General features: G+C 39.9%; 1 protein-coding gene across 11 annotated transcripts in view; it reads right to left on the bottom strand.

Moving 5' to 3' along the window:
• The window catches only part of LOC144032020 (ryanodine receptor 3-like), a 99899-nt gene that overhangs the window by 41043 nt on the left and 31877 nt on the right, over window positions 1-26979 (bottom strand). For 10 of the 11 annotated variants that reach the window (XM_077539624.1, XM_077539628.1, XM_077539625.1 and 7 more), the window contains 28 exons: window positions 25380-25515; window positions 23418-23513; window positions 23134-23252; window positions 22904-23037; window positions 21598-21839; window positions 21295-21487; window positions 19770-19986; window positions 19557-19661; window positions 16377-16480; window positions 15256-15339; window positions 15016-15175; window positions 14431-14578; window positions 14047-14249; window positions 13169-13343; window positions 12886-13094; window positions 12608-12807; window positions 11729-11795; window positions 11490-11650; window positions 11237-11402; window positions 10674-10760; window positions 10026-10252; window positions 8127-8934; window positions 6991-7191; window positions 5111-5213; window positions 4040-4171; window positions 832-1105; window positions 648-762; window positions 231-363 (listed from right to left, as the gene is read on the bottom strand). In XM_077539624.1, coding sequence (XP_077395750.1) covers window positions 231-363; window positions 648-762; window positions 832-1105; window positions 4040-4171; window positions 5111-5213; window positions 6991-7191; window positions 8127-8934; window positions 10026-10252; window positions 10674-10760; window positions 11237-11402; window positions 11490-11650; window positions 11729-11795; window positions 12608-12807; window positions 12886-13094; window positions 13169-13343; window positions 14047-14249; window positions 14431-14578; window positions 15016-15175; window positions 15256-15339; window positions 16377-16480; window positions 19557-19661; window positions 19770-19986; window positions 21295-21487; window positions 21598-21839; window positions 22904-23037; window positions 23134-23252; window positions 23418-23513; window positions 25380-25515 — 4999 coding nt within the window. Of the gene's footprint in view, window positions 1-230; window positions 364-647; window positions 763-831; window positions 1106-4039; window positions 4172-5110; window positions 5214-6990; window positions 7192-8126; window positions 8935-10025; window positions 10253-10673; window positions 10761-11236; window positions 11403-11489; window positions 11651-11728; window positions 11796-12607; window positions 12808-12885; window positions 13095-13168; window positions 13344-14046; window positions 14250-14430; window positions 14579-15015; window positions 15176-15255; window positions 15340-16376; window positions 16481-19556; window positions 19662-19769; window positions 19987-21294; window positions 21488-21597; window positions 21840-22746; window positions 22795-22903; window positions 23038-23133; window positions 23253-23417; window positions 23514-25379; window positions 25516-26979 lie in introns of those variants that run through there. The other variant, XM_077539632.1, reaches the window with a different exon arrangement.

Here is a 26979-nt window from a genome sequence, read left to right as displayed (position 1 = left end):
ATATTGATGAAATTTAGCTATGTAAAATGGAAAAAGATTCAAAATACTTTTTTTTCCTGATGAAAGAAGAGACTAATCTTTCTTTATGTACGTTCCGTGTTTTTATAGCAATACAACACAATATTCTGTGGGCCTTGCAAAATCTGTCAAAAGGGTGTTTCTTCAATGAAAATGGCTGGGAGTCAACGAGCTAAATGTAGCAGTTCAAACGGAATTCAAACGTCACCCACCGAGTCCCACACTGCTATTTTCCAGGAGGTAACTGAGGTGGTCAAACATGGCTTTCTGGTTCTGGCGACTGATGCGGCAAAAGTAACACAGGAAGCGACAACAGCTGGCCACCATCTTGGGGAAAGCTATTTCCTATCAGGTGACAAATACAGACACACAGTCAAAGTGTAAATAAATAACCACTTGAATGTGTAAACACATTCCTTGGAAAGATTGAATCATAATAAATAGCAAAGAGAGTTCATGCTAACTTCACATCATTGGCAGCTCACCGAATTGAGTCTAAATTAACGCTCACAAAGAAATGGAAACAATAAACGAGCACACGCAAGTATCATTATTTGACGGTTCTCATGTACGGTAGTGAAATCTGTTTGGGCTTTTTTAACAGGCAAAAAAAAAAAAATATGTCACACCTGTGATTTGTCCCCTCCGAGCACATTGACCATGACCTCCATGACAGTCTCATGCATGCCCAGAATTCTCATTAGATTGGGGTGTTGATAGAAGACCTTGTTGTTCATGATGTCACTGGAGGGAAAACAAGAGCAGATGTATAAAAACGATCGATACGAGATATAATCGCAAAGTTTCACCCACCCAAGTCCATCAATCATGAGCTTCTCCTCCTCTTTCCCCATGCGGACAGAAAGCAGAGATCGGATCTGGCCCAGAGAAGCGAGGAGCTTGATCGTATCCTGGACGGAGGCGGCGCTGATTGTGTAAGTCTTCCTCATGGCCCGGAGCAGCTCGCCGATGCTGTCGTATTGCCTCCTCAGCAGGCTGAACATCTTCCGTACCAGCTCTGGGTCTTGGATGTGACACTCCTGGGTCCAGCTGACCATGGTCTGCGAGATCAGTTCCTTCAAGTTGGCTGCAAGAAAAGTTATACGGGGTAGAGCATTTCATGTGTATAAAAAAACTAGATGGGCGAGTACCGATACAAGGTATCGTATCGGTCCGATACTAGGACACATTTCACGGTATCGGTACTTGCAACGGATATCATTTTTTTTTCAGGAATTAAAGGCTGAAATGGTTATTTTGCATTTATTGACCGCCACAGGGGGCTCCGGTAAGAGAGCACATAAGTCGTCAGTTGTAGTCAACAATTTAATTCCGTAGCTCTGAAGTACAGACAAATCTTTGTATATTATATAGTATATTGTCAATGACTACTGCACTGCTATGAGATGAATGACAAACAGAGAACGTGAAACAGGAAACGGAAATACAGAGCAGCCTTCCAAATTAAAAGCTTGGATTTCAAAGCAAGATACAGTATAATTAAGCATTATACACTAAAAAGCTTGCGGAATTGTAATTGAAATGTATTCCTTAACTCATTTGCGCCCAATAACGTGTAAATACTTTTTTTTTTTATGTTTTAAGTGTCCCAAAGACGTATTTATACGTTTTTTTGGGGGAGGGGGGGTTTACGCAAGAGCATACAGAAGGCTTCGATGCAGCCTCTCAACTGCAAAGAACGGTTGCAGAAATGGTAGTTATTACACAAACGGCCAGCAGGTGGCAGCAGAACAAAGGAGATCAACCAGGGCCATCTAGAAAAAAAGCGAAATTACTTACAATTTTAAATAGATTTGTGAAAACTGATGAAACTTAGCTCTCTTCTAATGCTAATTGCTGCATAACGGAAACAGATAGAAACATACTTTTTTTTCCTGATGAAAGAAGAGACTTTAATCTTTCTTTTGATTGGTTCCCTGCTTTTATAGCAATTGAACACAATATTCTGTGGGCCTTGCAAAATCAGTCAAAATTCAGTCAAACAGCCGGGAGCGAACGGGATTGCTTCTGTGAAAATGGCTGGGAGTGATTAAGAGGAAGTCTTTGTTTCAATTTATTTATTTATTTTTTTGAAATTCATTTTATTGTGTGCTCGTTGCAAAATGACTTTTGTGAGCAATTTAAAAAATATATTTGCCATTAATTTAAAGCAATTTTAAGAAAATTAGAACATTGGGATATATACCAGGTCTTCAAAAATATATCTGTCATTGTTTTGTTTTTTTTGGAAATGTTATGTATCATAAGTACTAATGGTATCGGCCCTTGGTATCGGTATCAGTGAGTACTGAAGATTTGAGTACCGGTCTCAAAAACTGTGTTATTGAACAAAAAAAGTTCATACATAGGAAATTTAAAAATGTCAGCGATAGTGTATTTTCTCTATTCTGTGGAAAAAACAACATTTGCGGCAAAGAGAGGAGGATAAGTTGCATACAGTGCAATATTCGACCTCTGGGGTGAGATGGATTTTCTAGAACACAATAAGGGTGTTTTTTCATGTTAAAACTGGAGTCTGTGATGGATGGGATATGTCACATCTTTTTGTATGACTACACAAGGAGATATCAACCCAGAGACATCAGCAAAGGTGTGTCTTGTAGAATATTGATTTTCTACAACAAATTGCATTTAAGTGGCTGAGTTTTTAAGACTTGTGACAGTTTTGCCCAATTGATTTTTTTTTTTATGAGGTTCAACGTTCGAATCTCTGCTATCTGCGTGTGGTCCTTGTGATTGCATCCTTTTTCTATGAGTACTCTGGCTTCTTCTAAATTGCCCGTAGATGTGAATGGTTGTTTGTCTTTATGTGCCATGGGGTTGGCCAGCGACCAGTCCGGGGTGCATGCTGCCTCTCATGCACGACCATAATGAGGACAAGCACTATAGAAGATGGATGGATGATGGATGGATGGGTTACACATAAATGTACTCTGCATAATAAGGAAAAGGCAAACTCTCAAATTGTCTGACAGTGAAGAAAAGCTTACAAAAGCACAGTTAAAACTTTATTGCAATAGAATTAAAGGAAAATAGCCTTGCCTGCGGCGATTCAATTCTCCCTCGGTTATTTTGCTGCCCTTCGCACACTTTCTGAAGCCACCAGATGCTGCTGAAGTCGACATTTCTGAACTGCAGCTGCCACTATAAACCAGTACTCTGATCAATCAGCCCTTTATGTAACACCCCTCACACTCTTTCACAAATATCCACTCTCCTATTCCAATCTTACCTTGAGCACTTCAAGTACACATCTTGTTGCAGGATGAGTAATATTTTTAATAGATTATGTGAAGTGTTTCCAGATGCAGAACTCGTAGTTCTATACTTATTTTCTTGGCTATTAAGGCCGTGCATCAACTTTAACTATTATGATGACATACAGTATCTCCAAATGGAAAGTTATTTACGATTTGATACGTGACGATAACATAAATGGCAAATATCCAGCATGATAATAACGAGTGAATTTGGATTATTATGTTTCTCCAGAAACTGAGCGTGCCACCGTTTTGGCGTAGGACAAACACAGCATGTCTATTGCTTTAATCAGGTGAAGGATTGGATTTTATCACAAGTGCTTTGTTTTTATTCCCCCTCACAAACGCTTGAATGGTGCTTTTCACTCCAGAGCCGACATTAACGTAATGGAATTGAAAAGAAATTGTGAGAGGAACTCACCGGCACCCTCCCCAGTTAGTTCATGACACCTTTTCACACTTAAAGCTAACATTTAGCAATCTCAATACTCAATGTTTCCTTCCTCCCATCTGGTGAAATATTCTGATCTTCTGTTGACATCATTTGGAGCGTGGATGTATTAAATGTAGTCTAAAATTTGGTGCAGGCACCGATTAACTGCACAAGAAGAGTGCCAAATGGCATCATTTCAGGGTATTGCATCATGTCAGCAGTTAATTGGCAACACAAGTGATTCCTCCGCATAATCGGAAAATAATCTACTGCATACATTTCCAAACTCCAATAAATGAATCCTCACATGGTGCAGCTTGCTCCTTCTCCAACGGTTGCTCTGCCTTATGAGCTTGTCCTTTGATTTTGTTCACCAGGGTAAGAAGCCGGCCTTTAATGGATGTATCTTGCTCATCCTCGTCTTCCTCCATCGGGATTCCTACAAAACACGAAAGGACACAGGAAATACATGATGGGAAAAGCTTATTGTGGCAATAATTCCAGGTCAATTTCAAGCCTCCTATGAGTTTGTACATGTCAAATGTAAGTTGTTCTCTGCGGAGTCTCTGGGTCATTCCCAGTCTTCGTGGAGGGAGCCATGACAGGTTGGTACGTTGTGTAGTCGGACTAAAACTGCCATTAGATCGGTTGTACAACGCAGGCCCCGGCGGTTAAATTATTTATCAAGACGTTTGCAAACTGGAGAGACATTGAACTCGACCTCCTGCGCAAAGATGCAGAGACCAAGATGGCACACAAAAGCAAATACTGGTGGTCCAGAAAAAGCTGCAGTGAGTGGCGCAACCCTCTGCATGGTTTGTATTTAATAGAAATTGCATTTAAGTCACTCCTAGTTTTGTGAATGTTGAATGCTATCCCGGATACTGATTTTTGATCGTATATACTTTAGCCTTTTTTTTTTTAAGGTCACATATGTTTGCTAAAATGAATGAATAAATAAATAAATAAATAAATAAATAAATAAATAAATAAAGTGGCCTGGGACATTTATTTATTATAACTTTTATTTACTTAATTGCAGATAGTACCAAGTACCAAGTATTTATTTTACATATTTTAAACTAAAATAACATACTTTACAATACAATATGTTTTTCATGTTTTTTTTTCTTTCATGTCAAAATTTAAAATTTTTAAAACCATCTGTACATAGAATGGTGCATAAATTGGTGGTGACTCAAAGTGAGATAATATAATAATAAAAGAGGGCAACTCATTACTCTTTACTTTGACTTAGGTAAAGAAATTTAATCTTTTCTTTTTTTTTACACATGTATCTTTACTTTTTCTTAAATAGCACAGAGTGTACGTAATTTTGCCACCTCTGGCATTCAGTCAAAGAATCAGATTTTCTCACCACAGTGTAGTTGCAGCTGGTTGTGAAAATCATAAAGCTCCCCTTGGATATCTGATGGACAGGGACAGTCATCGCCAGTGCTGAAGGTCAGCAGCATGTTGATCTAAAATTGAAAGACGCAATAACATTTTTCTTTCACATACAAGAGCTCAACTCAAGTGTTCTCTGAATGGAGGAGACTATTACAAGTCATTAAAGCACGGCACTCTGTATCCAGCTGTGACCCCCAAGGGAGTTGTGTAAGTGCGCATGCGTCTGCTTGGGCGAGCCTGCGTGACTGCGTGTGTGTTTTCTCACTGCAGAACTGAGGCTGTGTTTGCCTTGAAAATTGTGTGGATTCAAACTGATGAGGAGGAAGGAACACTTACTGCAGCAACTAGGCAGCGAGTCCACGATTAAAGAATTCAGTGACACAAAAAGACCATTGGGAATTGGAGTGTCGGCAGCTACATTAGTCATGTATGTGGACAATTACATAAGTTCTGTAAAATGTCATTCATGAATCATTTAGTCAGAGCGCCAGAGAGGCTGCAGACTGTCTGTGGACAGTAACACAAACATGAATGTGAGTGTATGTGTTTTACGATTTATTGCATCAGACATTTTGGAAGTAATTATCTTGTTGTGCAAAACTGAAAACAGGAGGGATGTTCGATACCACCTTTTTTTTGACTGATAACAGTACTCAACTCTTAAGTAGCCACTGCAACCAAGTATACCGATATCACTAGTACTTTTGATACATTAAAAAATATCATTTTAAAGAAAGACCTGCATTTTTGCTTAAAACTGTATGAAATTAATGGTAATTTTCATTTCTTCAAATGTCTACTTCCTGGTCATAAAACGGCCACAAGCAGTGATGGGTAAGTACCAATGCAAGTATCAGCCAGCATTGCAACCACAATACCTGATACCATATGGAGGATCAAAACTGCCAAAATTCAAAATAAATAAATGACTAAATAAATAAATAAATGACTAAAAGTGAAAATAAAATTGAATATAAAAAATATTATATATATATATATATATATATATATATATATATATATATATATATATATATATATATTATATTATATATATATATATAATTCCAAAATTATATCTAAAAAATAAATATAAATGGAAATAAATCCGTTTTTATTTTTACTTTTTGTCAGTTATTTATGTATTTATTTAGTCACTATTTATTTAATCATTTATCTATTTATTTAGTCATTTATTTATTTATTTTGTAATTTATTTCTTTTGTCATTTATTTGGTCATTTATTTATTTATTTGTTTATTTTAAATTTTGGCAGTTTTGGGCCGTACAGCCAAGTGGAAATGTTATTCAAATGAGGGGGTGGTTAATCTAAAAAAACTTATCGCAATAATCATGTATTAACGCAAATTAATCACATTATTCATTTTGACCGCAGATGATCCTTAAGCTTGACAGCGGACGGTTACGTTAAAGGCAGCACAGGTTGTGTTTGAGCAATAAACATAAAATAAAGCATTTAATAAATGTTTGCGTATGACATTCAGAATACTTGTTTATGTCAAAATATTGGGGTTATTTTTGTTTTTTTCATTTTAAATTATGCAAGTAATTAACTTACTAGAAAACGGAGGAAATTGAGTGTGCAGTGGATCAAAACAAAAAATGGTGATAGAAAAAGCCTTTTTTAATTAAGTGATAAATCATGATTAATCAAAATTCTAATATGGGATTAATCTGATTAAGAAATGTAATCATTTGACGGTCCAAATCAAAAGTATTAGTGGTGTTGGTACGTTGATTGGTCATGGTGACTACTCAAGAGTACTCATACTTGTATCTGTCTGACAAAAAAAAAAAAAAAAGTATTTAAGTGTCGAGTGGCCACACCTGTTCTTGGGGAGGCGAGCGGAACTCCTTGGTCTTCTTTGCGGTGACAGCGGCGGACATATTAAGGGCGAGCATCAGCTCGTTGTATCGGAATTTTTGGTTGAACTGCAGCTTGGAGACAAAGTTGTCGGAAAAGGACACGATGGCTTCGATGCGGTGCTTGAGCTCACAGTCGCAGAAGTAGTGGAGCAGCTCGCACATCTGTAAGGGTAGACAAACGTGTCGTACTGTATCGCGTACGCCGGTGGTGTCCAAACTACGACCCGGGGGCCATTTGCGCCCGCCATCCGTTTTTCAGTGGCCCGCGACATATGCTAAAAATGGCATTTGACTCAGTTCAAATAAAATAAACAAAACAAAAATGTTTGGAGATGGTCAAAGAAAGAAGGGAGGGTATTGAAAAACAGGTGCCATTAAAGATTATTTTACTTCACTAAAACTAACGAAAAAACTAAAACTAAAATTCAAAAAACAATATTGTTACCGAAATAAAATAAAAATGAAAACTAACTAAAACTAACTATAATTATAGCAAAGATGTCCTTTGTTTTAGTCTTTGGTAATTAATTTAATGCATGAGCCTTTGGTGATGATTTTAAACGTGATTTTTAGTAGATTTATTTTGATATAAACCAGAATAATGACGTTTGAAAGTATGTCACACAGGAGTGAGGTCATCTAGCAGCAGCCAATAGAAAGCACCTTCAGATGACGTCGCTCCCATGGTGTTTTTTAAATATTGCGCACAAGTAATAAAAAAACAAAAACAAAAACTAATACTAATACTGAAACTAACAAACTAAACTAAAACTAAGCATTTTTAAAGAACTAAACTAATAAAAACTAACAGAACCACCCTGAAAAATAATAAAAACTAACTAAAATAAAAATTCCAAAACTATAATAACCCTACTGCCATATTACAAATAAATTGGTTTATATACTGTAGCATTTTTCTAAGTATGCAAAAGCACAATAAATTATTTGTACAATTTTTAGGACTAAAAACAAGTCCTCTTCATAACATTATGTGGCCCTTGCGTCCTTATGATTTTCTTTATGTGGCCCTCAAATGAAAAAGTTTGGACACCCCTGGCGTACGCATACTTAATCTGTTTATGTGTGAATGTCGTCACCTGACGTTTCACAGGTTCAGGCAGCCTCGTCTCCAGAAGTCCTTTCAGTGGCTGCTTGGCCTCTTTGGCTGCTTCTTCCTCTCCTGCTTCCACCGCCTTCTCCTCGGCGCCCGTTAGTCCTTCTTTGTCAGTCGTACCAACGGCTCCTTCGTCGTGTGCCTCCCGAAATACATTCGGGTCAATGAGGAGTAAGACCTTGTGAACGTCCTCACTGCCGAGGATGCCCATGGTCAGCAACGTGCTGATGAGCTTGAGGATGGGCACGAACTGGTACTCTACACCTCCCCCTACAGGATCGCGGATATAGTGGCCGCCGCCTTGGACCGCCTCGGTCAACATTGAAATGGATTTTTCTTTTAATGCGTCCAGCGGGATCTGGGGACTGTACAGGTGATGCTCCCGTTTGGTGTTGATGAAGCAGGGAGGCGCGAAGTTGAGGCGGGGTTTGAGCGACGTGCTCAGTCCCACCCCTGGCGGCGAGTGCTTTTTGGAAGCGTTGGAGAAGAGACGAATGGAGCGCGTCTCGGACGTGACCGGGATGATGAACTCGTCTTTCATCATGAGTCGAGCGCCTTTGGCTGTCTCCAGATGGATGCTGATGAGGAGATTGTAAAAACCCTCTCGTAACATGCCGGACAGGTACTGGTTGTCAATGGTGTATAAGAGCTGGGATTGGTCCAGATGGCTGCAGAGGGCGTGGGCCACACGGGTGTTGCCCAGAGCGCAGAGGGCGCAGTAGAGCTTTAAAGTGTGGTAGTGGAACTCCCTCATGTCCTCCTGCTCGGACAGTTCCATGATGTCCACACACCTGGAAATAGATGCAATAAGTATGTTGAAAATCATTAACTCATTTGTGCCCAAAAACGTATAAACACGTTCTATTTTAAATATTACCAGTGGCCCAAAAACGTATTTATACGTTTTTATGGTTATTTTTACAGAAGGCTTTGATGCAGCTTCTGACCTGAAGAGGTCACTTAAAACAATGTTGGTGAATACAAAAAACGGCCAACATGTGGCAGCAGAGTATAAGAGAGCAGCCAGGGCCATGTTGCAACAAGCTCTTTTCCCTCTGTTTTCAACAGATTTGTGAATAATGATGAAACTTAGCTACATTCTAATGCTAATTGCTACAAAACAGAAACAGATGCAAACATACTTTTTTTTTCCTGTTGAAAGAAGAGACCTCAGTGTTTCTTTTGTTAGGTTCCATAGTTTTATAGCAATAGAACACAATATTCTGTGGGCCTTGCGAAATCACTCAAAATCCAGTAAAACAGCCGGGAGCGAACGGAGTTGCTTCAGTGAAAATAGATGGGAGTGAATGAGTTAACAGTTCTAGGAAAAATCTAATTTAACTATTTACTTATCTCAACTGCTTGAGAAGTGCTTGAGAAGCAAATTGACATACCGCAATCAGTAATCAAATGACATTAGAGCTGTCAATATTCGTCGGTTAATCGACACGTAATCAATTATCAAATTAACCGACTACTATTGTAATAATAGAGTAATCGTTTGGAGCCATTTTTGAATGAAAAATTGTGCAAATTCTCCGATTTCAGCAAATCTACAATCATATTTTATTGATTTCTGATTTCTGTAGTCCTTCATGAAAGAAGACAAGATCAAGATAATACATTTTCAAACATGTTTTTACTTTGGAAAGCAGTGATCAAACCGGTAACAGTACAACATCAATCACCCTTTTTTTTTTATCACTATACAAAAAAAGAAGTACTAAATAAACACCAATCACTGGTTAATAAACAGTAATCAGGTGGGAAAATGCTTTTGTCATACACTTTAATGCAAAATTAAAATGAAACCAATTAGTCAATTCATCGATTGAATAATCAATAGATGAATTGATTAGTGACATCACGAAATGACATATACCTGTTCTCCTCGGGTATGTGAACTGCCATCATCTGCAGAGGCTCCACACACTGGACCGACCATCCGTGTCTCTCGCTGACCCTCGCCGTTTCCACTTTCAGGAAGGTGTTCGGCATGCGGCTCCACAAAACCGCATTGATGGTCTGGGCGTCAAGGCGAGGGGGACACTGAGGCACCGGGTTCTTATGTTCGCTCTTAAAAATGGCTGACGACAGCGGCATGGCGTTCTGTACAAGGGGGGCGCCACATTAAAGTAGTTAGAGAGCTTTGTGCGTGGAATGAGTTAAGTGATTTTGAACTTTATGAACAAGTGACCTTTTTAAAGTATGATGTACTTATGTGGATGACTTATCCTGTGAGGCTGTGAGTCTACCATTTTTTCCGACTAGCAAATGGCACAAGTGCCCATTTTGTTCCTGCAGCATCTTATGAAGACATTAGAATGCTAAGTAGGGACCTGTCTGAGCTGGTCACGACAGCGTAATTTCCTGTCTATGTGTATGAGTTCGAGAGAGAAAGCGATCAGGATTTTTCCTTAATCTTTATTGGATTTATTGTTTTTTTATACTGTAGTGTGCTGGTCACAAAATTCAACTTAACTGACCTTGCTGTGGCAAAGGAATATTCCATAAAAGTCACAAACTGTACCTTTATTTTGGCGAGTTCAAACTGAAAGAGGTTAGGGCTGGTGGGTTGCACGAATACAGCAGGAAAAAGCTTGGTGTTTGGTTCCACCTGGATCAGAGAAAAAAAAAAAAAACATAACTTGCGCAAAGCAGCTTAATGTGGCATCATAAAACGTCACCACTTTCTATGGTTTGTGTGCGTGTGTGCTATGCATCATGAACGGGCTGGCGAGGATGACTCAGCAGTGGCTGACGCCAGTGAACATAAGAAGATTAAACCCTTCAAAAGAGTTCTCAAAGCCAAACAGAGAAGTTGTCAAATGTCTGCAATTCAACAATTGCAAATGTCATGATTATGTTTGGGAAAATATGCAAAGACGGGAAGTAAGTTCCTGACAAGGTCACCGTAATGAACTGCGGAGGGAATTATTGTCATTCTTAGATGTCCAGAAGTGTTCCTCACATTATTTATCACAGATTCTAGAGTGTTGTATTAATGTTTGAATGCCCCCCCAGGTATGCCAAATGGCCATTCCAGCCCTAGCCAATCATTACGTTAACTTCTCCAGCAAACGCATTCATTACCTGGTAGGATGTGGAGACCTCCTTGCCATTGACAGTGAATGTCACCAGACCAGTGGCGAGGTCACTGAGACAGCCAATTTCCAGGTCAACGTTGCTACGACTTGAGCCGTGAGTCGTGTTGGTCACATCGCCACCCCACACCATGTAGCAGTTACTCCTCTTGACGCTATCAAAAGGCGCTCGTCATTGATTCTTCTACACTGAAGACAAGATAAAGTCTAAATAGGGGGCACATTTCACCCCGAAATCTCACCTCTCGTGGACTCGCCCTCGCTCATCGCCCAAGGTCACAGTCACTGTTCTGGTCTTGCTGAGGGCAAAGTTGTTGCTATGGTAATGGTAGTCGGGGGTAACCCAGCCGACCCAAACACATGCAGGGTCTTGACCAGCGAAGACCCTCACAGAGTGGTAGTACTGTAAGGAAATGTTGATGAGTGTGAATGTTGTGACAAACGGAGTGACTACGAATGTTAATCGATGATGTTTCGCTACCATTGTGATGCTGCTGTAGTCCACTCGTCTACTTTCGTCACCGTGTCGCACGGATCGCAGTGGATATCTATCAACAAACACATTTAAAAGATCAGAATCAGAATTAAATTTATTGTCATTGGGCATGCACAAGTACATAGCAGCAAAATTACACTTAACTCATTCACTCGCAGCCATTTTCACTGAAGCAACCCCGTCACTCTTTTACTGGATTTTGCAAGGCCCACAGAATATTGTGTTCTATTGCTATAACACATGGAACCTACTTAAAGAAAGACTAGGGTCTCTTCTTTCATCGGGAATAAAAAGTATACTTGTATCTGTTTAGCTAAGTTTCATCAATATTCTCAAACCTGTTGAAACAACCCCCTTCGCTCCCGCCTCTTTTATTGGATTTTGACTTATTTTGCAAGGTCCACAGAATATTGTGTTCTACTACTATAAAAATACGGAACCGACCAAAAGAAAGATTAGTCGCCTTTTTCATCAGAAAAAAAAAAAAGTGTTCGCATCTGTTTCAGTTTTGCAGAAATTCGCATTAGAATAAGGCTAAGTTTCATTATCATTCATATTCCTGTTGAAAACACTGGCAAAAAGAGCTTGTTGCAAGACGGCCCTGGTTGATCTCTTATACTCTGCTGCCACCTGCTGGCTGTTTTTTTGTAATAACGACAATTGGCTTTAAGTAACCTCTTCAGGTCAGAAGCTGCATCAAAGCCTTCTGTATGGACTAGCATTAAAAAAAACAAAAAACAAAAAAAACAAAAAAAAATTATAAGTATGCTTATAAGTATTAAAACATATTTATATGTTTTGGGGTTTGAATGAGTAATACTTTTATAAATCCCTTAAAAAGGCCAACGTTCGGAGAATAAGCACCTGTGTTTGACTTTGAGGGTGTCATCATCATGCACTCCATTCATGTCGACAACAGGACTGGTCTTGAAGAAGGAGTGAAACTCCACAGGCATACTGAGACGACAAAACACCATGTCTGTGTTGCTGTTCTGGGTGCCAAATGTCTTGTGAGTAACCTTGAGACACGGGGGGCTGTCGACGGTGCCATCGATCCTTGTCACCTGCGAAGAATCGACAGTCTTATCGCCCATACGATGACCGTCAATGTTGCGAAGAGGTATTTCAGACTTTGGTCATACTGTGATGTGATTGTGGTCCTTTGGCACGTTGACAAACGTTGGCAGACGCTTGCTGAACCACATGGTGAGCTCTCTGTTCATGTTGACAGCGAAGGGCTCAAATCCCTCTTGAAGGCCGCACATGGTGTAATACTTAAAGGTGCTGGCGTCTTTGCCGAGATTCATACGACCCACCTGAGCTAAGCCCAGGCTGCACACTGGGATGAACCCTGCAGAGCATTAAAGGTTAATATAGGTCATCTTTTAACATACATATCCTCTTAATGGTTCTCCCACTTCTCACCATCCTCCGTTTCAAAGTCGGTGAAGCAAAGTTCAGAGCCTTTGGTGGTGATGAGGATCTCCCCATTGAGGGTGAAGATCATGGATTTGTCCTCCATGTTGATCATACAGCCCACCACATCGCCACTGTGCCAGCAGCGGCCAAACAAACGGCCCCCCATGTTCAGACAGTGGCCCTGTGTACATTTCAAGAAGACAAAAATTACTTCTTGATGGCCTTTTAAAAATAACATCTTATGCAGTTACTTTGTCCCTTCTGATGATTATGTGATCAGTTTCTATGCAGTTGTTATGTTCCTATATTAGTGACTCTTAAGGTTGTTGAGTCTTGCAAATGTCCCTTATGATGAGAATGTTGTCAGTTCCTATGCTATTAGTCACTATTAGTTGCCTACTCGCTCTTATTCTTATCATATATGACTTTATTCTGTGAGATAGAATTGTGCATTCCATGTGTTCTGCAGACAGTCCTGCTCGCTGTGGTTAGTTACTTTGTATTTTTGAGTTCTGCGTCCAGCCTGCTCAAGGTTCTTATTGAAGATTTCTCCGTCAAGTGTTTTCTTCGAGGCCATGTGAATCCAACCCTGCTCTCTGTTGCCACTTTGTATTTTTGTATGTAAAGACTATTTTCCAACTTCCGTTTCTTGTCTGCTCTTGTATCCTAAATGCCGTACCTCACGTGACCCTTTCTCTGCAAAATGTACAGTACACTTTTTTGATGACTTCATTTACATAAACTGTTGTTGAGTTCAGTTGTCCAAGCACATTAATTAATCTGACTTTTGACCTCTACCACCTTGAGCAAGATACAGTTATTAAAATAATCACGTGCTCTTACTTTGACATTGAGAAATGAAACGTAACAATGGATGTGGTTACCCTGTATCCGTCAAAGACAAAAGCCAGCTGATCCGTGCCAAGCTCCACATCTGGTTTGCACCCAGGTCTTGCCCAGCCAACTCTCATGTCTCCTCCCGTCACGGCTTCAAATTCAAAGTACCACTTGCCGTTCTTCACCGCATAAGTCCGTTCCACTCTGAAGAATCGGATTTTGTCGATGCTGAGACGTTCAGCCATTTGTCCTGGAAAGGATAGCAACATAATTAGATGATGTTGTTTTTTTAGGTAGTAATGAAGTTTTCAAAGTAATAGTGCATGGGCAAAAGCATTGGACAACCTGACCCTTACACCTATAGCAATTGAAAATAGATGTCACTCTCAATTCTTTAGTCCATTTAGCCAGTATTTCAAAACATAACACACCGCCTTCTTGATCAGAGGGCTCCACATTGTAACCATAACCAATCAGAGTGCGAATGGCCTCGCGTAGGCTGTCGCGGTTTGACTTCTTGGTGCGCTCGTCCAGCATGGCGTACGGGACCAGGCGGGGGTTACGTTTACTTTTCAGATCCTGTCAGCAGCACGCAGAGAAAACAATAAGAACGTACAGTATTAACTAGGGATGTCACGATAACAGCAATATCGTGATATTGCGATATTCAAACTGCCACAATATATCGTCGTCGTCATGTCACGATATTAAAAGCAGTACATTTGTTTAAAAAAAAAAAAAAAAGTCAGGTTAATTTCCACTCTGGTGGCCATATTTTGAGTGCAGTTTAATTTTCACAAGGCATGTTTTGGCCCTTCTATGTTTAAAATCCATGCAAAAAAATCAGATGAAGGGGAACGCAATATGCTTGTGAACAGAGTCAATATATGGAGGTGGAAAATGAAATGAAGTTAAACTCCACTATGAACTAGAAAAGTTGTGTTGTATCGCAGATATTAGTCAATATTTTGCTGTGCCTCCAATTAACTGCACATGAGCACATGCACAGTGCGTACCTGCTGAATACCATACGTCCAACCCTGCTTGATGCGGTCTTTGGCCCACACATTGTGCGCATTCTCTGCCAGCTTGTCCACCAGCAACTCCTGACCTGGAGTCAGTTTCATGTCAGATAAATCTAGAGGGGATGGTTTGTAACCACTGGACATCATGAAGCTACAAGAGAAAGGGAGTAGAGAGCAAGTAATTTGGTGTAAATTATTCATCTCAAAATACCAGTAGGTAGGTACACTTACTTCTTTGGGAGCTTAATCTTCTTAAGTGATTCGTCAGCATTTGAATTAACCTGAACTACTCGACAGCCCAGTGCCAGCAGGGTTCTGTGAACGGAAAACAAAGCAAAGATCATGTTTAAACCCAAGCATCACCTCTGCCTTTGACTAGAGTATATACATCCTAGAGTAGTAAACGCTTGGAGGGGTGAGGTAATGTATTAAATTGTATTAGTCACCATAATAAAAGTCAAGGAAATACCCAAACGACTGTAGAGGGTGTGAAATTGTCTTCACATACTCTGAAAGGATGCAGTAAAAAGTGTTTTTACTTTTTTATTGTATTTTATATTTTATGGATGTCATTCAGAGAGCAACACTGTGCCGACTCAGACTACACATCAAGAATAATTATGGATGGACTTGAGCATTCTGTGCATCAAGTAAAGACTATTTATGTAAATTACTTGTAATAGGTCTCAGAGGGACTTTTAGAAGCCAATTTAAGTGTTGTGTGGAGTGCTGACAAACGATTAAGGAGTAGAGAATATCTGACCTTGTTGGGGTGTGCAACAGTTCAAAAAGCCCCAAACACTCTTAAATGAACACAGTAAAAGGGAAGATACATAAAAGGTGAAGGTGTAAATAAAATTTTGTTGAATTTATCTGAGTGTTCAATACAAATGATGAGCTTTTTTTACAGTTCACATTCAGCCTGATTTTTTTTTTATGTCTAAGTAATTTAACAAAAGACAAAAAAGTAAAAGACCTCCAGAACATTGTGCTGTAATTGATTGCATTTTATGACAACTGTAAGGTAGCTGTAAAAATAATCTAATATTTGTATGCTGTACTTGAACATGAATGTCAGTGATGAGACAGGACTTTACACTAGATCTCAGTATTTTATAATACATTGAATTTGCATTTATAATGGGAGATATGTTGTTCCGGACCCACCCACGACAGCTGAAAATCCTCAATCACGACAGTGTTCTCGCCCTCATACCTGTGCCGCCCAATGAGATGATTTAAAACTATAGTAAAATGATTCATATCAAATTCTCCAAAATTGCGTTTGTCCAGCTGTGCCAGTTTTTAGATTTGGTCCGAGCAAGCATATGAATCCATAGTTGTCAACTTACTTGAGAGTTTCTGTCGACATTTGCAGGTTGTAGTTCTTTTCCGTCTCGGGCAGCTTGGAGAAATCCACCAGACATGGATGCTGTCGCTTATTATCATCCCTGATCTATGAGCAAATATGACATGTATATCAATTGACTCTCCATCCCCACAGCATTTGTTACTAAGCACAGAACTACACGTCTTGTCGCTGTGGGCTGACAAGTGAAGAGAAATGCGTCTACCACAGGCAGCTACTGATCAAGTAACAGGCTGTTCTAGTGAACATGTTATGGAAGACGGATGAGGAAACACATCCTCTCGTTGCATGACTGGAATACCAAGCGAGAGATGTTTTGGCTGTATTTTATGCCAAAATCCCCAATTGAGAATGCTCATGGGCAATGGCTTACCAAAAAAAAAAAAAAAAGCATGCACAGATATGTTGTGTTTGTGTGTGTATGTGATGAACACCAGCCAGCTCTTTCGAAAACTGTTCAAGAATGTTACAAGAAGTCACTTTAGAAGCAGTTTTTCCACATCTTCTTCACGGGTTAATCATAACAATGCTAGTCATGGCCTTTGTAAATTTCACCTATATTATCTTATAAAAGAAAATACTGCAGTTGTAATAGAGGGAGGATGTTCATGCGATTAAATTATACACATATTAAACACGTGTCATTGGAATCTTTATTTCTTCCTATTAGGGCAAAACAGGTATGTTCTTCATCTATCATTAATTGGGAAATAAACCAAGAGACAAATTTTGACACTCCAATTTTGGTGTCAAAATTATCCATCCATCCATCCATTTTCTTGACCGCTTATTCCTCACAAGGGTCGCAGGGGCTGCTGGCGCCTATCTCAGCTGGCTCTGGGCAGTAGGCAGGGGACACCCTGGACTGGTTGCCAGCCAATCGCAGGGCACACAGAGACGAACAACCATCCACACTCACAAGCACACCTCGGGACAATTCGGAGCGGCCAATTAACCTGCCATGCATGTCTTTGGAATGTGGGAGGAGACCGGAGGACCCGGAGAAGACCCACGCGGGCACGGGGAGAACATGCAAACTCCACCCAGGAAGGTCCGAGCCTGGACTCGAACCGGAGACCTCAGAACTGGGAAGCGGACGTGCTAACCACTCGACTACCCGTGTCAAAATTAGTCTGTTAATTTTGCGTTAATTTAAAGTTCATTTAATACCACTAAATTAGATAACGTGCGATTAATGACCACCCCTTACTTGGAAAGCCTGTACTGGGGGAATTATTGCAGTCGCAACGCACCAGACATGTTCACATCAAAATTTAGCAGTAATATATTTAATAATAATGCATATATTTGTGGAGACTGGGGTCAAGTTGTATTTTAGAATTTTAAAAATGTGCACAATTTCACAAGTTACTTCATGTTCAAGATTAGATAGCACTTAATGTGAAAAGAAAAATGCATTGTGCTGCCACCAACATATGTGAACAAACAGTCATTTCATTACACCACTCATCACTATTGGGCACAGTCTAATTGGGTCCCGTACGTACAGTAGAAAGTTAGCAACATAACAGTAACAACTAAGGGGCCTATTCACTAAAGGTTTGTGTCGACTTTGCACTGCGCTAACCGGCAAAAATGGGGAAACCCGTCACTAAGTGCACGGCCAACCAGATTGCGTCACGGTGCGCCAGTGTTATTTGCGCGTATGTATTAGGTAATTTGCATACATTTGATGCAAAATATGCCCACCCCATTGCAAATGAGACTCATTGATATGCAGCATCTAATTCACTAACGCCAGCGCAAATAAGCACACAGAGTTTGCGTGACGCAACTAACGTTTTTGGAAAGCATGTATTAACCTGACGCAACCTCGATCCCGGGATCATGACAGCAGTGCATGGCACGGTGCACGTCACTCTCTGGCTGTCACGCAGAGAGGAGAGGAGAGAGAGAGAGAGAGAGAGAGAGAGAGGGGGACTATTTTCTGTGTTTGTTTTAGGACACAGAACGTAACCCGGGCCGATCGGCAATGGCGGGGAGGCATTTTACGTGCCAGATGCATACTGTACGCCCACGCCAACCTCTGAAAATATATTTTAAAAAAACAAACGCACCAATAATTTGTACTTTATGAATGAATGTCCTCGTTGTCGTCCTCTCTGCTCTGTACAGCTTAGTGACGCTATAAACGCTTACTCTCGGTCCAACTTCGCTTTCTGATAATGTCATCTTTCTCGCAACTGTTACTATAACAATAGTTAACACTTAACACTTGTTCAACAATAGTTTGAACAACTATGTTCAAATCAGGTGCAAATTTGCTCCAAGCTGTCAGTTTTGTGGGCGTGTTTGCGCCGGTATATGATTAGAGCAATATCCTTAGCGAATCGGTGGGTAACTGGGCGCAGACTGTGGGTACAGTTGTGGTACAATATTCCGCGCTATTACCGGCCGCAGCACATTCTTAGTGAATATACCCCTAAGAGTGCTAAAAGCTCAGCCTTATTATATTTGGAAAGCAAAAGGCAATCTCAGTAAGTCTTTGGTAAAATGTGCAGACATAGCTTACGTTGAGGCCAGCAGTACTAAAACAAATGAATTTTGTTGGTCAAATTTTCACATCGCACTACAGGCAAGAACGCAATACAGCCTCCTATATTTTTACATTTTGAGGGTGCTTTATGGTGCTTGCATATTAAATTAAAATCCTCATTTGTGTTCTTCAATAAAGTGGATAAAAAAATTAATTAAAAAAATAATAATTAAAGTGGATAATTAAATGCCCCACTACCCCCTCAAAAAAAAAAGAAATAGTAAGCCTTCCTCTTGGTTTATCACTGTGCCAAAAACTCTGAGGTCCTGTTGTGCCCTTGGGTGAAACAACAGTCATTTGTGACTGAGTGTACATTGAAACAACAGACAGCATGGTTGTGTTAACCTACAAATAAACTGTGAGGAAGCTTAACATGACATGAAAAGCATTGTACAGTGTATGGAGAATGTAATTTTTCTTTCCACTTACCCTCTTTTTTGGTGTGAACCGCAAATTATGAGAGAAAAAGCAAGATGACGTACAGGCTTTTGTGATCAATTTTTATACTAAAGTAACTACGTTGAACTCAAATGCATGGATTATTTTTATTTTTATCTTGATGGTGATTTTGTTGCCATATTAAAAGGCTAAAAGGAATGTTCTCACCTTGCCATAGGACCAGCCCAGTTCAATTTTATTCATGCCCCACAATTCATGGATGTTCTCCGCCAACTTGTCCCGAACTTTCTCCAAGTGAGGCTGCATAACAATCTGAGGACACAAACAAAGTATTTTTTTTTTTGCTTTTTTTTAACTACTCTACATGCACTCAAGTTGAGATTCATGTCATTGCTGCAAGTGCATCACTCTGCTTATTACCTGGCTGGTTTCCACAGGTGTGGGAATGAAAGAGGCCTGTGACAAGATGAGGGTGGTGCCAAGCAAATCTCGGACCCCGTCCACGTCCCTCTTGTACTCCTTAACTGGCTCCACCCTCAGCTTCTCTTTGGGCAGCAGGGCCTCATAACAGGGGGCGTAACTTGATGGCGGCAGGAATTTAAAGTCGCCATGACGACCACCCAACAGGAACCTTGCCCTGATGACATCAAATCGTGTGAATTTCTTAGAACGGAATACAAACAGTGAAGCGGGTGTAGCTTACTTTCCGGTCTCATAATCTGCTTCACTGACGCTTAAACTTTAAGAGGGGCACGTTTAACTCAAGAGTATTAAAAACAAAGTCAGAGCCCTCTCGAGGCAGCCCAAAATAAAGATTTGAGTAGTAGTGGTGACGTAAACGTGGTGACGCAAATGAGTCATTTATGGCGGCAGCCCTCAATTATTGAGGAGCGGAAATGCCTCAAACGGCAGCGACTTTCAGCGACGTTCAGTGAGTCAGCGGGTTCATTTGCAAGCATGTCACATCTCAAATTAAATGCTGCATCTGGAAATCGCACGGCGTGAAAGAAATAACAAGGGCGGCCAATTTTCCTGTCTGCTTTGATTCTTCACCGTTAATAATCCTGCGTATACTCAAATCAACTCAGCTTTATTTGCAAAGCACTTTAAAACAAGCATTGCTGTATACAAAGTGCTGTACACGAAACAGGAATCGGTTATGCAGTAATGATGAAGAGTAAGATAAGTAAAATAAGAACAAAAGAAAACATTGTAAGTAGGGCTGGGCAATATATCGAAAAAATATCGATATCGCGATATTGGGCCATGCAATATGCATATCGCAATGACATGCAATAATTTTCATATGGAATTTTTTGCTTTTACCTGAAATTGACCAGTCAGACACAAGCTTAAATGTGCATCACCATCCAATAGTTTAGGGTAATTACAGGGTAATTACAGGGTAATAATAGGGTAATTACAATTAATTAACTAGGAACACATTGAACTTGCTTTTTACCACATGAACAAAATGTTATTCTTTCAGTTGAGAATAAAAATGTTATTTCTTTAGGTACGTGTTAAATATCGCAATAATATCGATATCGCGATATTCAACAACTATATCGCATATCACATGTTTTTCCAATATCGTGCAGCTCTGATTGTAAGTAAAAATGTTTCAGGGCTTCAAAGAGTTACATCAGCGTTACAAAAAACTGCCTGAGCTTGAAATTGCATTTATGCAAGTCAATCACACTATCTGTGGTCGCCACAGCAACAGAGGCAACTACAAGCCAGCCAGCCAATTTCTCCGTCTCCAATCTCGAGACGTCGAGGCATGCATTTGGAGTGTTGGTGGATTAGACGTCTTTCAAATATGTAGGGTTTTGTGTGAGTGGAGAGCGTGTTTGTGTCATCTCATTGTGCTTGTGTGTACTCATGCACGAGTGTGATTAGTGTATTTGCCTGACAATAATAAAAAAAAAAAAAAAAAACTCACTTGACACCTGCAGAGAAGCTGACGACGGGAAAGAAGAGTCCGTCTGTGTTGAAGTTTTCAAACATGCCCTGAACGGGCTGTCCATTGATGCGGAAAGAGATGCTTGGAGCGCCGAGGTCGAGGCAACAGCTCACCACATCCTCTGAGGTCAGGATGTGATGGTGGAGGGACGCAACCGCCCGGGGGATGCGTCCTAGGGAACATACAGAAGCACACTGATGTTGTCCCGGGAGGCTTCCGTCTAGACTCACCTAATCTTGTATGCATCAGGTGAGTCAGACAAACGCACGACGATTTCCTTACCTGACCAGAGGTGCAGTCCATCAAAACCATAAGAATAGAGGTCATCTCCCACGCCGTTGCCCCCCCAGCCCTCACCCCCTCCGGGGTAAGGTGCGTAGCCCTTGGTGTTGGCCCAGCCCACTCGCAGGTGAGAGGGTTCACTGGTCACAAAGTGGTCCACCTGGTCAATCATCAGCTCGTAGTACCACTTTTTATACTGAGCGGAGCCCTCGCTCACCCCGAGGAAGATGTTCGGTCTCATACTGGCAATGGAGGGGGAAAAAACGCTGTCACTTTCAATAATTCTATTGTAATATATATTTTCTTCCTTTGACCTAATTGAGTGTCTGCCTTTACGGCAATATATTTAATGTTTTATTTTCGAAATTGCGTTTTTGGAAATTTCTATTGAAGGAAAAAAAAAAAACGTCTTAAGGAAGAGCAAAGAAGACCACCTTAAAAAGTGTAAAAAGAAAATGAAGAGATTATATTTCTTAATTTAATAATTATTTCACACATTAATTATATGGACATTTAATATATTGGAGGATGATTAGCCAAAATGTCAGCTTACTCACTACATTAACTACCCATGGCAAATTTATGAGTCATTTTTGTAAAGCAGTTAAATTGAGACCCGTACAAACCGTAATACTGAAGCTTGACTCACTTCATGAATTACCAAAGCACCAATTCCACCTTCCAATTATACTTTTGCCAAAAAAGACATTAGTATATTATTTAGTAGGATTTCAATACAGATCTGAAAAAACGGTTCCAGAATTAATTTTTTAGTTTTGTTAACGTTACAAGAAAAAATGTTAACTCGTTTCTTAATTTATAAAAGAATAACGCAAAACTAAATTGAACAAACTCGCAACCCCATTTTCTACAGTGTACACCCGCGAATAATTGAAAAATCCATATAACTGACGCCATGAAACAGGAAGTCAACCCAAAAATGTTTTGTTTTTTTGTTTTTGTTTTTTGACAAGAATATGTTCTGCAGCCCCACTAGTCTAAATATGGTATTCTGGTTAATTTTGTGTTAGTGGAATACGAGTTAAGCAGCAAAATCCAGGAGTTTTTAATCCATCTCAGGGGGCGGCCATTTTGCCATTTGCTGTCGACTGAGGATGACATTGATGACAATGACCAATCACAACTCACCTGTTTTCTGAAGGTGATTCGTGATTGGTCGTATATATATTGTATGGCGGCGGCAGAGGACTCCTAAGTGCCATTCTAGATGCAACAGTAAATACTGTAACATCACCTGCTACCTGGACTGATGTTTAATTGTGACAATGCAAAAGTACTTTCTAACCTTTGGACGTCATTGACCAGCTGGGTTTGTAGCAGCAGGTCTCTCTTGGGCAGCAAGTGATCGCAAATGAGGTTTTGATTGGTTCGCACGGCGACGCCATTACACACACACAACGAGCAAAGCACATCGAGAATCTGAGGGCAGAGAAAAAGAGAACAGCAATATCGTAAATTATAGTGCAGTGGCTCTACCTATGTGATCTGGTCTTTGAAGTATGTGCTAGTACTGACCTTGTGGTTACGTCCATGTTTGTATAGCAGCGATATGATGGACTTGATGTGTCCTCTCTGGATCATGTTGAGAGCCTCTGGACTCTCAATTAGAATACAGTGCAGAACTTCGAGAATGCCTGCGGGTATTTGTCAATTAGTTGGCAACAGAGTATCTACCGGTGCACACTTTACATTTCTCGTGTGTAATTCTCAGAGATAAACCATGGCATCTTTGATGCAGGAGGTTTAATAATGCAGCGTATAAGGATGTGCGATATGTACAAGAATAACAATGAGCTTACCCGAAGAAGACTCCAGCCTCTCCAGCTTGCTAACAAGCCAATCCAAGTTGTTAGAAAACTGAGTGCAGTTGTTCCTGTTTCCTCTGATTAACGCTGCTGCATGACATAAGGAAAGAGTAAATGCTTATTAGAAAGAGGGAGGACGAATAAAGGCAAACACAGACAGAAAAAAAAAAAAAACATACACAATAGCCAACACAAGAGCAAAAACCAGACAAGCACATAAACACATATTTGTGTGGACAACCAAAAAAAAAAAGCAGACAGGCGCAAATGGAGGGGTTCATTCTAAATCCATTTAATGCTGCACAGGAGCATGTGTGGAGGAGGAGGAGGAGGAGGCGGCAAACTGAATGGAAGAAGGACGAGACATGGCTGGAACACTAATACAACCCTGTCAGTCCCAAACTAGTGTAAATAAGACTATGAAGGACAAAAGCTAAAGGTGAAGAGCGGCTTCAGCATGACAGAATTTAGGTTGCCTACGTGATCAACTCTCAAACAAAAAATGTAAAACCGATGACATATGAATCATTGCATTCATTTTCTGCATCTTCTGTTATGTTATGACTGTGTTTAGAGTTGGATCATGGGGTCTTTGTGTTATGATGTCAGTTCTTTATGCAGTTACTATGTCCCTTCCTTATTATGATAATGCATGATTAGCTACTCTTATTTGGTCTAGTCTTATGCAGTTACTATGTCCCTTTTGATCATAATGTGGTCTGTTGCTATTAGGGATGTAACGATAATGGCAATATTGTGATATCGCAATATTAAAACTGCCACAATATATCGTCATCATCATGTCACGATATTAAAAGCAGCACATCTGTTAAAAAAAGTCGAGTTGATTTCTATTTGTGTAGTTCTAGCACCCTCTCGTGGCTAGTTGTTTTAGTGCCGTTGAATTTTCACAAGGCATGTTTTGGCCCTTCTATGTTTAAAATCCACATTAATGGTCAGATGAAGGCGCACGTAATATGCTTGTGAACCAAGTCAATATGTGGAGGAACTCAATGTGTGCTTGCATTAGCAAGTAAGTGCCTCAATATATATAATATTTATATATTTTTATATATAATGTTTATCATATTTTTATAATATTTGCTGTAATTTACAAAATCACAATATTGTGTGTGTGTGTGTTGTTGTTGTTGTTTTTTTTAGAATGAGATGGGGTTTTTTACCACATTGTGACCTTTTTTGTATCGCCAACCGCCCCACAATATCGTGATAATTATCGTATCGTGACCTTCGTATCATGATAATATCGTATCGTGATGTTTGGATATCCCTAGTTACATCCCTAGTTGCTATGTGTCTATATTAGTCACTCTTATTTTGTCGAGTCACTCTTATTTAACATATAGACCTTATTCTGTCATATAAAATTGTACATTGCCTTAGCGAGTTACTGAATGACGCTTTTGTCAGAACATCAACATGTCAACGTTTCCTATCCCTTGCAAGCTTTCTTCCATGCAAGCTGTTCTTCCGTGTGTTTGAGTTTTTTTTGCTTTCAGCCCACTCAAGGTCTTAGTCAAGGTTTTGTTCGTCTGAATCCAGACCTCCTCTCTGTTGTTACGTTGTAGTTTTTTAAATATATTTTGTGTATATAAATACTCTGTTTCCAAACTCTCCCGTGTCTTATCTGTTATGGTCCTGACTGCGCACCGCACGTTAACCAGATAAATGTTCCCGTCAAACTGAATTGACATATGAAACAGGGTCATCGTTCCATGTCAGATCACTGAATTTATGAGCTATCCCAGATGAGCACAACATTCATGAGTGTGCAAGTTGACCCTTCTGAAACCTCACAACCTGAGAAATCAATCCCTACTAGTGTGCACAGTCAGTGAGTCGAGGGTTAAATAGCATGCCAGCACAGCTCTAGCCGGACAAAGCCATTAATCACAGCAAGGAATTGCGTTTGAGCATTGTGTTATCATAGCTTACCCAACAGCTCATAAAGCAGGTTGAGGATGTCTTTCCAGGCTGCTCCGGCCTCTGGCCCAGCACACTCCCCAAAGTGGGCCACACTGTTGTAGACATTCAGACGGTCTATGCAGTTGGACACGAGTGTCAGCATGCCCTAAAAAATGAAGCCAAACTATATGTTGTCACAAATGGCAAACCTGAGACACTTTTTTTATGTACCTCTGAAATTAAATGATTTTTTTTAATACAGTTGTCCAGAGGGAGTCACGAAGAGTATGCATACTATGCGAACACATCCCGATACATCAGATAATCCTTAATCAATTGATCAATACAGTATAGAGTGCGTATGTATCTGTCTATCTAAAAACGCAACACATATAGCCGAATAATTGCTATTACAAAGGCAATCCACTATGGCTTGACTCCTGTCCCCTTCGGCGCTGGTGTCATGGTGATTTATGCTGCACGGAAGTATCTCCAGTGATCAGCTATGCTAAACGCACCAAATGGAAATTGCTGATGATTTATAATGCCAAGAAAATGCACAGTCAGCTGTTTAGAGTGACAAATTGACCTTCGGGCTGTAAAGTAAAAAGGGGTGGACCAAAGATTACTCCAACAGAAAAAAAAACGAGAGAGGATGATGAAATATGCCCAATTTTGACATTGTAACAAATACATTTTAAATAATTTGGATATGGTGATATGATTATTTGGTTGTTGCACTCTGTCAAAGTTAAAAAGAGTTTGGATGCTTAACAGTATTGTCCGCCCCAACTCAGCATGCAGCTGACATTTTGTAATTGATGAAAGCAATTTGGGTCCTGGAGGGTCTGCACAATGCCTCATTGCATTCATGGCAACCTCACACTGTATTGTAACTGCTGACGCCTTATAACACACTTCCTCTATTCAGACAAGATGTTATAGAAACTCACTACACATGTGCCTAAATTGGCTAGCGACCAGTTCAGGATGAGCCCCAACTCTTGCCCAAGTCAGGTGGGATAGGCTCCAACTCACTCACGACCCCATTGAGGACAAGCCCTTTAGAAATTAGGATATATGGATACGCTATAACAGTGGTCTCAAACATAGGGTACACAGTCCAGAAGTGACCCGTCAGGAGGTCCAATCTGGCCCATCAGGACAGAACATGAACTGCAGTTTTTCACTAAAATGAACTATTGCTGCTAATTTTGTCCACTGGACGGCGCACATGCAACCACATAAATGACATTCTGAAATATGATTGTTATTCAGGATTTGATGTGAACATTTTGTGCTCATTTTTGTTATGAAATTTCAGATTGTAAATGGGAATATCAAAAAGTGCGCATAATTATTTACACCAAAAGAAAAAAAACACAGGAAATATTTTGACCTGTTTTTATTAGTTTACTAGGTCCGACCAACCCAAATTATTTTAGTTAGCGAAAACTAACTAAGTAACTAAAACTAAAATACAAAAACATTATCGTTAACAAAATAAAATAAAAATGCTTTTTTAAAAAGCAAAAACTAACTGAAACTACATTTTACGTTGACAAAACTACCTAAAAATAATTATGAAGCAAAAAAAGTCCTTCATTTTAATCTTTGGTAATTAATTTAA

Source organism: Festucalex cinctus, chromosome 12 (genome assembly GCF_051991245.1).
Source record: "Festucalex cinctus isolate MCC-2025b chromosome 12, RoL_Fcin_1.0, whole genome shotgun sequence".
In the NCBI taxonomy this organism is placed as follows: Eukaryota; Metazoa; Chordata; class Actinopteri; order Syngnathiformes; family Syngnathidae; genus Festucalex; species Festucalex cinctus.
Note: the sequence above shows the minus strand (reverse complement) of the source record. Positions and strands in the feature narration are given on the sequence as shown.